Genomic DNA, 13,441 nt, shown 5'->3' with positions numbered 1-13,441 from the left:
TTGATGCCAAAATGAAGCAAGGGAACAAGTAAGCACAAGCTTGGTCACAGTGGTAGGTTTTAAGGATAACATTTAAGCGAAAGAAGAGGAGAAGAGATAAATGAGAGAACTTCAGAGCTTTGGGCTTCTGAAGACAAAGCTGCCAATCTTGGGAATAAATAAATTTGTGGATCACTAAGAATCCAGAATGGAGAACAGTTATATGCACCTGTACAGGGGCTGGAGGCGATGAGAGGGGAAAGACATTATAGGAATTTCAAAATGAGTTATTTGGCAGTTAGTGATCTGAGGAACACTTTATTTACACTGTTATGATATCAAAAATAATCTTAACACATTTTCAAACATGATCTCCTTTCATAATCAATGTTGACTTTGCTGAATATCAGTTTCTGCAAATAATTGTATTTTTAGTTTGTTGTGTAAATGGATGTCAGCAGTCTTACTAATATTATGACTAAATATCATGGTGTTATTCCATGGAAACATTGCTGCATAACAGAAATTCAATTTTACTTTTGTCTTTGTACCTGCCAGATTTGACTAATAGATTGACCTTGACGTTTTAGGAGAAATGCTTAGAAATGGTTTGAATATTTTTGTGCAAACATCTGCATTTTAGATTTTATTTAAAATGTTTTTATACATTCTAGGCTTTTCAACATGAGCCTCTGGGAAACTCTCAGCTCATCAATCAAGATTTCAGCAGGTTTTGAGTAAATTAAATTTGAATGCTGTGCCTGCAGGCTAGAAGCAGTTCCCAAATCTCAGGTAACTTTTTTTTGTTGCTACATTTAAGGTCTGTGCTAATTTTGAATAATATAATGTGAACTGGTATGGACTTGTCTTTTGTCATTCTATTTACTATTGAAATTGCATGATAAATATCTGCAGTGCACCTTGTATCTTTGAAGTAAAGATATAGGATGTGATGAGGCTCATGCAAAAGTTATCCCCATTTGCTAAAGGTACCGGAGGATTGCCCAATAAAGAGGTAATGCTTTCTCATTCATAAGAGTTGATGAGATTAATGGGAAACTTTTAAAAATATTGTATTGAATGCGTAGAATTCTGTCAAAGTTGTAGTCCAACCTCTGAAATTGTATTTGTTAATCCTGTTTAAATTAGGATTTGGATCTGTTGGCAATGCAGGGTAACATGCAAAATGGCTGCAGCGGGAAACAATCTACACTTACTACTTGTGGTACAGAGTCTAGAAATGTGTAAGTATATTTATGTCTGTTGATTAGTGTTTAGAAAAATGTGTCAGAAAGTAATGCGTTGTAGGAGGTCTAGTAAAATGCTTGGGGTGGGGTGGGGGGGTAAAGTTGTCAAAATATAAAGCAAATAATGGCAAATGTTGGAACTCTAAAATAAAAAAAATGTTGGGAATATTAAGCAGATGTGGCAAGCATTGGTGAAGAAAGAACATTTAACGTTTCAAGTCAATATACTTTCATAAGGAATATTATTTTCACTATTCTTGGTTTCATAGGCAATGGCGTACCGCAAGGATTTACATTTATATTGTGCGTCTAAAATACTAATGTCGTCAAGGAACTTCACAGTAATGTAATCAGGCAAAATTGATACCATTGCCAAAGGTGTGTCAGGCAGAGAGGATTGGAGAATTATCATTAGACCTTCTTGCTTGTTCCTTTGTTTTTTATATAGCTGTGATTGTAATATTTAAATATTACAACAGTCACAGTAATTCAGCATGCTTGGGACTTTATTGGTGCCGGACTAGCAGATTTTCTGGACTATCAAATGTTATTTTTTTAACACTCCAACACTTCTAACAACATTTCATACGTTTAAGGATATTTAAAGATGTTGCACAGCAACATTTCAGTGAACCTAGTAAGTTTAAAGGAGTGTGGGAACAATCACATTTTTTTGGTACAGTAAAACACTCAATCTGCTATCTAACCACATAGGAATCCTGAAGGTTCGGCATCTGGCTCACCAGATAATGCTTACTATGCTCCTTTCCCATTCACTCGGGCCTCGGTTAATGCACTCCCTTGTCCACCATTTGCTGCGCCCTCTGTCTGTACACTGGGTCCCTGATTCCCATGCTCCCTTGAAATTTACCTGGTCCTGTTCCCACACTCCTTTGTGAGATTGAGAGTTTTACTGTACCAAAAAAGTTGGATTGTAGAGATGACTATTAGGGAGACAAAGGTTAAAAAGATCTCCACAGGTTCCAGCTAAGATATTTGGAGGGACAGTTGCTAGCGTTGTGTTGAAGAAACTGGGAGATTCACAAGAGGCCATGAATGTGGAAAGCTAAGATCATTGAAGAACTAGCGGAGATTAGGAATACGAAAGGATTGAGGGTATGGAAGGATTCAAACAAAAGCGTAGTGATTTTAAGATACAAATGCTGCTTGAGCAATATAGAATAGAATCAGAATCAGGTTTATTATCACTGCCCTAAGTCGTGAAATTTGTTGTTTCATTTGTAATAACACATAAAGTGGTGAATGAATGAAACTTGCAGGAGAGCTTAAATTTATGGTTAGTGGAAGAGCAGTAGAATGGTGACATCGCACTTGTCTGTTGCTGCTAATGATGACAGTGTTGCAAGTGTCATTTGTGGCTATGCATTACTCAGATCTGAACCTTGATGCAATCGGCAGTACTCATGTAGCCATGATTTTTACTCTACAGCACTGCGCCTTTCGTGTGCAGCCTGGAGATGATCTTCTCAACCTCGCTCATCTGTTGCATTTTGATCTTGATCTGAATGGAGCCGTTTACATGATTTTGTTCGGGCAGGCACTGGCCCAATGGAGACTTCAAGTTATCTTTGAACCGCCAGTACAGACATTCTTTGCTTTGTCCTGCTTCAGCTCCCCACACAAAAGGTGGTTTGGGAAGTGATGTCTTTCATCCTAATGACGTGTCATACTATTTCTGTTTTTATAATGAAGTACCTGAAGATTGGTTGGTCTGGATACTGTGCCAAAGAACTTGTGCAACAATCTTCTTGTGCTGCAATGTATGACCTACGATCATCTCCCTTTGTGCAAAGTGTACCTTAAACTGTTGGTGTGTTTTACCCCTTGATTGACTTCACTTTTATTAGGACTCCATGATTTCACATCTGGGCATGTGGTGCCTTGATGTCAAGGGCTATGATGTTATCTGGTGCTGGCAAAATACAAACTGGGCATCAGTAACCAGGTGACTGAAGAGCAAATATTGCTGCATTTTACTTCTAACCATACCTGCCTTCACTTTGCTGATGATTGAGAGCAGACAGATTGGGCAGTAGTTAGCTGGCTTGGATTTGTCCGGCTTTCTTGTGAACAGGCCATACCTAGACAACTTTCCACATTGTTGAGAAGATGCTAGTGTTGTAACTGTACTGGGACAGCTTGGCTAGAGAGCAATGCAGCTAGTTCTGAGGTGTAGGTCTTTGGTACTAGATCGGGGGTGCTGTATGGTCCTGTAGCCTTTGCTGTATCCATTGTTCTCAGCTGTTTCTTGATGTCAGGGGAGTGAATGAAATTGGCAACTTGCTTCTACGTTGGTGGAGATCTTGGGAGGAAGGTGAGATGGAACATCTAATTGGCACTTTGGCTGAAGTTGGTTACAAATGCTTTAGCCTTGTTTTTAGAGCTCATGCCTGAGGTCCAATAGCGATAGTCTAGGAGCCTCCTTTTCCTTTTCTTCTGTTGTCCATCACCATTAGTGACTAGATAGACAGAGAGAGAGAGAGAGAGATACAGCACAGAAACAAGCTGTTTGGCCCACCACTTCTTCTGTGCAAACCATCAAGCACCCATTTTACACTGGTCCTACCCTAACCCATTTTATTCATCCCATATTCTCATTAACCCCCCAACCCACACATTCTACCACTCACTTACACACTAGGGGCCACGTAACCCACCAACCAGCACCAATTAACCTCCTAGCACATCTTTGAAATATGGGAAGAAACTGAATCACCCAGGAGAAATCCACGCTGTCACGAGAAGAAAGTGCAAGCTGCATGCAGACAGCACCAGAAGTCAGGATTGAACCTGGGTCACTGGAGCTGTGAGCTGTGCCATTGTGCTGCTCATTGTGGCAGGACTGTAGAGTTAGGTCTGATCTCTTCATTGTGGGATCATAGAGCTGTCTATAAATCTATTTTGCTACTCAGTCCTTCGTTGGTCACCTTAATTTTATGCACATCTGTTACTGCACCCATTGTGCCAACGTGAACTACTCATTAAACCAGAATTTCCACCCAGGCTTGAAAGTAATGATAGAGGGACAGATATTCCTTGCCATGACCTTGCAGGTTGTAACGATTTACATTTTTGATGCTGCTGCTGATGGTCTATCTCACCTCATGGATGCCTGAGTTTGAGTTGCTAAATCTGTTCTGGATTTATTTTATTTAGTTCTTTTGTGATACCACAGAGCAGGATGGACGTTATCCTTAGTACCCCCTCAAGGACTAAGCAAAGGTCAAGTAGATTCATCCCTCATGTTGTTTTGATGGTGGTGCAGTAGTTAAATTACCAGGCTGGTAATTCAGAAATCTGGACTAATGTTTGGGTTCAAATCCCACAATGGCAACTGTGGAATTCAAATTCAATTAATAATCTAGATTTTTAGAAAGATTTGTCATTAGTGATGATGACTACTAGATTGTCATAAAGACCAATGTAGATTACTAATGTTCTACAGGACAGGAAATTTTCCATCCTTGCCTGTTCTGGCCTATATGTGATTCCAGACATATGAATGTAGTTGACTCTTAAATGCCTTCTGAAATGAAGAACATCAGTGAACTGTATATATTTTTATGATAATCCAGAGATTTTTGTAGTCATTAGAGAAAAACATAAATTTCCACAGTTGCCCTGTGTGAATTGAACTCTCATCCCTGCTTTGTTAGTCCAGACCTCTGGTTATTAGCCTGGTAACTTAACTACTGTGCCACCATGGTTCCCCTATGAGTTTTGAGAAAAGACCATTGACCTGAGCTAGAATCCACTTTTTCTTTCTCCATAGATGCTATGCACCTACTCATTATTTTGGCACTTTTTTGTTTGTATGTCAGTCTATTTCTAGTGTTATATATTCCTCTACTCTAATCATGGGTGAGCAAGACTATTGTGTTAAGCCCCTATCCCAATTTCTTTTCTCTACCGAGCAGTTTAATGTTTTTGCACCCTAGATCTGGTGTTGCACTAAACCCCAGTTAAACTTGCAGTCCCCTATCTTTTTGATCAATAAGGCCTCTTTCTTAAACCGTGTATAATTGACTCTATCTTGGTTAATTTGCATTTAGTTCTTTCAAATGTATTCAAAATACTGGAGCTCTCTTATTAACAATTTTGGATATGCCTTCACTTCACCGGCTTTAGTGAGAAAAGAAGGCAGGTTATCACCATCTTCTTAAGGGAAATTTAGGATGTATACTGAATGTTTATATTGCCAGTGATGCCCACTTCCTTTGATTTTATAAACTCCAGTTGAATCTGGGCTAGTGCAGTATTTTAATAAAGACCGTTCTGTGATACACCTAAGTAACAAACAAAAGAATGCAGTGCTACATATATTAAAGTAAAATTTGCGAGAGCTTGGAAAAGTCATCAGGTCAAGCAGAATCTAGATGAAAGATAGTTTCAAATCATTAGCATTGCTTTCAGACTAGAAAGTAAGCAGCTTTAAAAACAATAAAGATGAGCAAAAGAACAGAAAAGGTACCACCAGTAGTAAAATTGTCCAGGCAATACAGTCCAAGATCCTAGCTGGTTTGGCTGCTGCCTCTTGATGCAGTGCTTGTATAGTATCAGGATTCAGCTATCAAGTCTGGTCCGATGTACAGTTAAATCATAACTTGTCTGCGCCAATTTCATCTGCCTTCCCTGATACAATACTTTTGAAGTATGATAAGTAATAATTACCAAGCCTTTCTCCTTCCCATAACCTAAATCTAACCCTTCTATAGAATCCAAGTGCAGAGTTTATTTTATAGAGCTGCTTATTCATTTTGAGCTTACTCCTTGCCTCATTTGGTTCAGACATTGAATAGATCGCAAATACTTTCATCTATTTAGACCTATGTAACAATGAAAAACTTCAAAGTGCTTCACAGAAGGAATGCTAAAGAAGTGGAATGATTCTTATTTGGGTATACCAGCACTTTGCTTCAACAGCTAATTTATTTTATCTAATGTAATCTCTTCTGTTTGGATCTTTTTGTTTTGTGAATAGTTTTTATTCTGCAACTGGCATAATTTCTATAAAGAGCTTGATTTTTACCTTCTCTTTAAAATATTCATTTAGAAATTCAATTGCGTCTGAGCCTGTGCATCAAACCGGCTGTAAAATTCAAGAAGCACCTTGTGAACTGCAGCAAGTTGTCATGTACGACAAAGATGTTCTCTTTTCTGGAGATAAAGAGATGTGTTTTGAAGAAATAAGAGCTCGGAAGCATATTGTACAAAGCCAACAGAAAGAACAAGAGGAATGGAGTATGTTGCTTGTTTGTTCTTTCATTATAACCTGCAGCCAATTCATTGGATAAGCTGGTTCGCATTATCTCCTTTGGAAAGATCCCCAATTTTTTTTCTCATCTCCCTATTGGTATGGCTGTACAGGGGACCTTGGTAGGAAACATAAATTCCACATCAATTCCATGAGAGTGAATATTACCCGGCATCTCAAATTTTTGGGTAATGACTTGCGAACTCTGTAAAGGAGAATTTCCGTTACCCAAACAACCGTAATGTGGGGGGTGTATGTAGTCCATTCTTCATTGATACACCATATTATCAATTTAAATGGACCACTAAAGTCAGGATAGTAAAAATGAAATTTAAACTGTATCCTCTAAGTAACTTTAACAATGTTAGATTTATATAGAATGGAAAATGACAGCAACACTTAGCAGCTGTCTATTATCAAAAGTGACTTCAAAATACAGTAAAACTTTGAGCCATGCTGAGGTTATGAAATTAAAATTTGTCTGTACTGTGGTGGGTATAGCAATTTTTGAAAGAAAATGCATGCAGTGCTAAAAACTCTAAATTGTTTTGATGCTTGTGATAATATTTTTAAAATGTTGCAGTGGGTTTACTTATAGTATAGAATCTCTCTCATCCTAGAACATTCTTATCCCTTTAGAAGAATAAAGAGAGCTTAATCCAAATAAAAATTGTTTCAATAGGAACAGGACAGACTATGTAGCCCCTGGAGTCTGTGCCACTATTCAATTAAATTATTGGCCAATCTTTATCTAAACGTATTTACGTGCCTTTGTTTCAAACCTTGCCTGACAAAATTCCAACAATCTCAATCCTGAAATCTTCAATTAACACAGCACCAACAGGTTCAGGTGGTAACTTCTGTTTTGTTTTTAAATTGAAGAGAAGATGTTCAATAGCACCAAGTCTGATGAGATCAGATCACTGGAACAGAAACTTGAACAGTTGAAAATGCAGCTGAAGTTAACTCAGGAACGGGAGCAGGAAATACTGCAGGTGGGTGTGTTTGTATTATGGGTGAAGGTAACTAAATGTGGCTCCTAGCCAAGACTTTTAGAAGCTTGAATTTATTGCATGTAATATTTTTTCAAAATAGGGTCATGATCAAAAAGAGCTGCCCGAGGAGGTGGTGGAATCAGACACGATTACTACTTTTAAGACACACTTAAATAGGCAAGGCATAGAAAGATACAGCCCTAACGCAGGCAAATGGGATTAATGTGGATTGGCAGAAAAGGTCAACATTGATGTGGCGGGCTGAAGGGCCTCTTTCCTGTGCTAAATGACTCTGACTTGTACGGTTATCCATTTGCACTTGAAGTCTGTGGTAGAACCTGCCTCTACCATATCCATAGGCATTTCATGCCAGATTCCAATGACGTAAAATAAGATATCTCTATTAGTCACGTGTACATCGAAACACACAGTGAAATGCATCTTTTACATAGAATGTTCTGGGGGCAGCCCGCAAGTGTCGCCAGGCTTCCAGCACCAACATAGCATGCCCACAACTTCCTAACCCGTACATCTTTGGAATGTGGGAGGAAACCAGAGGAAACCCATGCAGTCACAGGGAGAATGTACAAACTCCTTACAGACAGCGGCCAGAATTGAACCTGGGTTGCTGGCGCTATAATAGTGTTGCACTAACTGCTACACTAAGTATGCCTATACTGCATACAAAAAAATGTTAGTCCTCATGTCACTCTTAATTTTCCTCTTTATTTTATGCATTGACCTCTACTGCATCTCGCCACCAAAAGGAACAGCATCCAACTAACCACTCGGTCTAGACCCTTCGTTATTTTGCATACTTCAATCAAATCTTACATTCTTGTCTTTAAAGAAAACAATGCCAGCCTCTCTACTCTATCTTTCAGTTACAAGGATAACTACAACCCAGGAAACATTTTTATAATGGATTGGTCATAACATTTCATCCACCCTGATGCTCCACAGGGTTGCATGCTCAGTCCCCTGCTCTACTCCCTGTATATCCATGACTATGTGGCCAGATACAGCATCAACTCTATCTTTAAGCTCGTCGATGACACCACTGTTATTAGCTGGATCAACAACAATGATAAGAGGGAGTACAGGAAAAAGATTGTGAAACATGTGTCATGACAAAACGAAAAATCTGTTTGTTGAACTAAGGAAGTAGGGGTTGGTGGGCGGGGGTGGGGTGGGGGGTTGGTGAACACAACCCTGTCCTCATCAACGGAGCTGCTGAAGAGATGGTTGACGTCTACAAGTTCCTAGGCATCCACTTCACCAACCTCACTTGGTCACTCCAGACTAATGTGATCAAAACAAAAGTGCATCAGCATATGTGCTTTCTTAGGTGTTTGAGAAGAATCAGCTTGTCCATGAGGATCCTATCAGACTTCTACAGACGTGCTATATAAAGTGTCCTGACAGGTTGCACCTGGGCCTGGTTTGGCAACTGCTTTGCTCAGGGCCAACTGAACTTGCAGACAGTGATAAACACTGCCCAGTCCATCACGGGGTCGTCACTTCCTTCCATCATCTTTACTGTGGGTTGCTTCAGGAAAGCTAATAGTTTCATCAACAATGCCCTGCCACCGTGGCCAGTCCCATTTCTCTCTTCTACCTTCCGGGAGAAGAAATAGGAGCTTGAAACCCAGACGCCGAGACTCGAGAGCAGCTTCTTCCCCAGTGCTATCAGACTTCTGAACCCATCACCTCTTTCATATCCCTCTTCCTGGCGATGTTGCCTTGTTCTCGGTCTCTTAATTGTACCTCCCTCAGTTATTCTGTTATTGTGACTTTAGCATTTATTTTCACGTACTTCAGATTTCACTACTATCTTTGCAATATTCTGTTGTCTTGCACTCATTACTGTATTTATTTTTGTATTTATTATTACCAGGTATACTGTTTACTCTGTGGGCTTCATATGAGCAAGGAATTTCATTGCACCCTGGTGTTTCTGACAACAAACTAATCTGAATCTGATTGACTGTATTTAAATGGATTCCTGTTTTTTCATTGCATGTTTAATTTTTAATAGTTTTTGAATGTTTGTGAATATTGCTGAATTACAAATATTCAACGTATTTGACAGCTTGTTAGAGTCATAGAATCGCACAGCGCAGAAATAAGCCCTTCGGCCCATCATGTCAGTGCCAACCATTCAGTACCTACAGTATCTTCACTAATGCCATTTACCAGCACTTGGTCTATAGCCTGAAGGTGTGGTTTAAGCACTTTGTCAAACTATTTCTATGGGATTCACAACCGCAAGTCCCTGCATTATACAGGGCCTCAACAGTCAGTTTGGAGCAGTTTTTGTTTAGGAAGCTTTCCTTGGAAAATCTACCTTTTTTAAAAAAAAAGTAGAATGTGTGGTTAGATGAGCAGAGTTTATGCGAGGATTGTTGCTCTCAGGAAACTGTTAGTTAACCTTGCTTTAGTGATAAGGTTAGTTGCTATTATTTGTTGAGCATGTTTATGATCTTAGATTTGTTGTAACTCCTAGACAAGGACTCGCAGCCTTCAGCATCATGCCTTTTCCCAGTGTAGCTATAGCATATTTGTCTATTTTCTTGCCATAATCTGACCACATATCTACTGTACTTGCGTACACTCATGCATGGTTAATACAGTAATGTCTACAGTGCTGGTAGATGACCTACTGTACTAAAAATCAAAAGTACTCAGCAGGTAAGCTGAGTAAGCAGAGCGAGAAATAGAGTTAACATTTCAGGTCAGTAACTTTCAACAAAAAACTGATGGTAAGTCTTTGGCCTGAGATGGTTATTATTCCACATTTGCTTCCTAACCTGTTGAGTGTTTTCAACAATTCACTTTTATTTCAGAGGTAGGATTTTGTTTTGTATTATCCCTGCCACCCCAATAATTTTCCAAATGTTTTAAAAATTTCAATAAAAGTTGTACTTCTTACCAACTTTTTTCCTCAATGTTTATGCAGACCTCATCTCAAAGTGCTTTGGAGCTGGCAACTGCACCTTCACCATTACCCACCAAATCTGATATACAGTCTGTAGGGACTGCTTTACCAAAAGAAATGGACAGAAGGGAAGAAACTAAGCAAAATTTATCTTTGAGCACCTGTGTTGGAACAGTCATGACCTCGAGTTTTACAGATGCTGTGCTGCAACAGTCCCAACATGGTGCTTCACTGTTGGTGGCGAAGAGAGATGATCAGCAAAGATCTGGAATTTTGCCTGGATTTCGAATTTTTGGAGAGCCAGAGAATAGTCTTAACTCCAGGGCACAGCTGGAGCCTCTATCCAGATCTGTGGTTACAAATGCAAATGATAGTAACGGTGGACAACAGTAAGTATTTTTGCCTCTTTTTAATCTTTTTAATGCCATGCAGCTTTTACCAAAAGCATACTTGGCAACAGTCCCATTCTGATTTATTTTTTACCTTCTAAAAAATTAACTCTAATCTTTTCCGATTAATTTTAGTTTTAATTTTGTTTTGATGCATGTTGGTAATTTAGTATATGCTTCTGTTGATGCATTTCAGTTTGATATTCCAACGTTATGATGTTGGTTGTGAGGTTCATGTAAAATACTGGCAGTGTGATGTTTAATTTTAAAAAAAATTCTGTTATCCATACACTGACAGTTTTAAAAAAAATTTCTGTTATCCATACACTGACAGTTTAACAAAAAAACTAAGATTTCAGATTGATGTAAAAACCCGCTGAACCAGGCCCACAGTTTGTGTAAAATTGTACTACCCTGCAACAATTGATTTTTACAAGGTAAATGAAAATGGATCAACTTTTGTTTGCTTCAGACAGAAAATGGTTTAAGTAAAATCTGATGACTACAACAGACTGAGATCTTCTTAATTTTCCTTAGGCTTATGAATGAGAGTACCAACAGTTCTAGAATGACTTCCTTCACAAGACAAAAAGAAGGTAAATTTAAATTGTGGTTTTTGCAGATATATCAAAAAAAATTACACAATATTGAAGAACACTTTTAACATTTAAGGTGCTCGTATCACGCCATCAAAATAGCATTTGCTGAATATTAATAAATTACTCCAAAATTAGAATTAAATAAAACTATAAAATTCAAATTTTAAAAGTCAAAATGAATACAATCGGAAGTACGAATGTATTGATGTTTATTCATTAAATAGTTGTAACTTTTTTTTAAGAAAGCAAGTCTAGTTGTTTATTTTTATGTGTGTGGTTCATGGACCTTTAGTTGCACTAGTTAAGAAGCATCATGTCTTATCCCAGTTCCCTCTCATTAGAATGAATTTCATGGGCAGATTGTTGTAAGATGCTGGAAAGTCTGATTCCCATGTGGAAGCCCATTAACCTTGAAGATGTTGTTTTGTTTACCAACTTTATATAATGAGTACTTCCAGCATTCCTTCCACATTCCTTTGGTAATTTTAGATATTATTCATACCTCTTCTCTGTGATTTTACTACCTTGCAGCCCCAAGACTTTTGCCATTTAATTCCTCCTGCCTCCAACCCTATCAAAGATTTCCTTTTTATTTTCTTCCCCTTCACCTACACGCCCTTTTCTGTTTCTTGTTTATTGTCAATTATTCCCAGGTCTGATGAAAGGTCATTGACCACAAGCATTAGCCGTTTCTTTCTCCAAAGGTGCTTTTTAGTAAAAGTCAAGAACCTGAAGGTTTTAGCCTTCCAAGCCTTCAGTTACACTTTAGACTTGTCCATACTCTTCCCTTGCTCACTGAACAGCCTTTGGGATGACTTGTCAGCAAAGAAGAAGGTATTATGGTTATGGCTGCTTACTGGTGGTGCCAATTTGCTGCAGGTGGCAAATGTTTACTATAGCAAGTGACTTCTGCTTGTAAAAAGACAGTGTGTGTTCTGTTTTGGTTAGTTGACTGTGCTTCTGCTTCTTGCTGTACTCTGTCAGTTATTCTGTGTGATTCCATAAATAGGTTCTCGTCTACTTGTAACTTGGTATTCATTTTGCATCTTAACGCCTTGGCTGTTTTTTGAACACCTGATTAGAATGGATGGAGACTGCTAAACTTGGATTTTTATCTTTTGTTACTTTTCTAAACATTCTTCTTGGTTTCTAAGGAATCATAAGTAAGGAAATGGAGCATTACAGATATTTAATTATTAATTAAATTCAATTGTTGACAGGAAATGTCTCGGGGTTAACCATGAATAGATCTCACACGCCAAATTCCTCTTTTGGCATGGTTCAAGCTACTCCATCTAAAGTCCTCCCGTCACCTACTGTTTGTACTAAAGAAGCATTGGGTAAGATGTCCATTTCATTTAGTGTTGGTATAGTTAGAACATGAAAAATTCATTTATGCAAATGGAAAGGTGTGCTCTCAGAACTGCTGCCCCACTGGATAAATTATAAATCACTGGACAAGTTGTAAACCCTGACTGGTTAAATTATAAATCCACACCCTATTTAAGAAGTTTGAAAGTTGAGGGTAAAAATTGGTCATGGATGTTAATGCTAAATGAGTTGTATAGGACATTGGTTATGTAATGCGTGTTCCCAGCTGAAGTCAGTGAAATTGTGTATTTTTCAGACACTATAATAGGCAGCAAATACTATACTGCTTGTTTTGCACAGTCACACAATAGACATTCCTATTCCCAAACCTTTTGGCAAACTTGTCAAAACATGCACTCTACTCTGACAACTATGGTGATTTAAGACTGGTTTTACTTTTCGGACGGATTACTTCTTAAATTTGATAAGTAAATAAAAATCCAAGTTGTGACCATTCATTACTGATATATGAAAAAGCACTTTCAACTTCAGTTTGAGAAACTGAGAAACAAAGCAATCTTTGCATATCAGAAGTCTGAAATCTCAGAAATAACCTGGTTGTTTGAGATCTCGAGGAAATAATAGGACTGTCTCAAGAACCATGTAAATCATTGTATTTCCCTTGAGTAATTTAGTTTTTGTACAAGC

General features: G+C 38.3%; 1 protein-coding gene across 2 annotated transcripts in view; it reads left to right on the top strand.

The window, feature by feature from the left end:
- Window positions 1–711: 711 nt before the first annotated feature.
- Window positions 712–13,441, top strand: part of bub1 (BUB1 mitotic checkpoint serine/threonine kinase) — a 33,434-nt gene continuing 20,704 nt past the window's right edge. For both annotated transcript variants that reach the window (XM_052024707.1, XM_052024706.1), the window contains exons 1-7: window positions 712–771; window positions 1,129–1,223; window positions 6,301–6,488; window positions 7,384–7,496; window positions 10,456–10,823; window positions 11,361–11,419; window positions 12,643–12,762. In XM_052024707.1, the coding sequence (XP_051880667.1) occupies window positions 1,147–1,223; window positions 6,301–6,488; window positions 7,384–7,496; window positions 10,456–10,823; window positions 11,361–11,419; window positions 12,643–12,762 (925 nt within the window). In that variant the 5' untranslated portion in view covers window positions 712–771; window positions 1,129–1,146. The remainder of the gene's footprint in view (window positions 772–1,128; window positions 1,224–6,300; window positions 6,489–7,383; window positions 7,497–10,455; window positions 10,824–11,360; window positions 11,420–12,642; window positions 12,763–13,441) is intronic.

Source organism: Pristis pectinata, chromosome 10 (assembly GCF_009764475.1).
Source record: "Pristis pectinata isolate sPriPec2 chromosome 10, sPriPec2.1.pri, whole genome shotgun sequence".
NCBI classification, from domain to species: domain Eukaryota; kingdom Metazoa; phylum Chordata; class Chondrichthyes; order Rhinopristiformes; family Pristidae; genus Pristis; species Pristis pectinata.
Note: the sequence above shows the minus strand (reverse complement) of the source record. Positions and strands in the feature narration are given on the sequence as shown.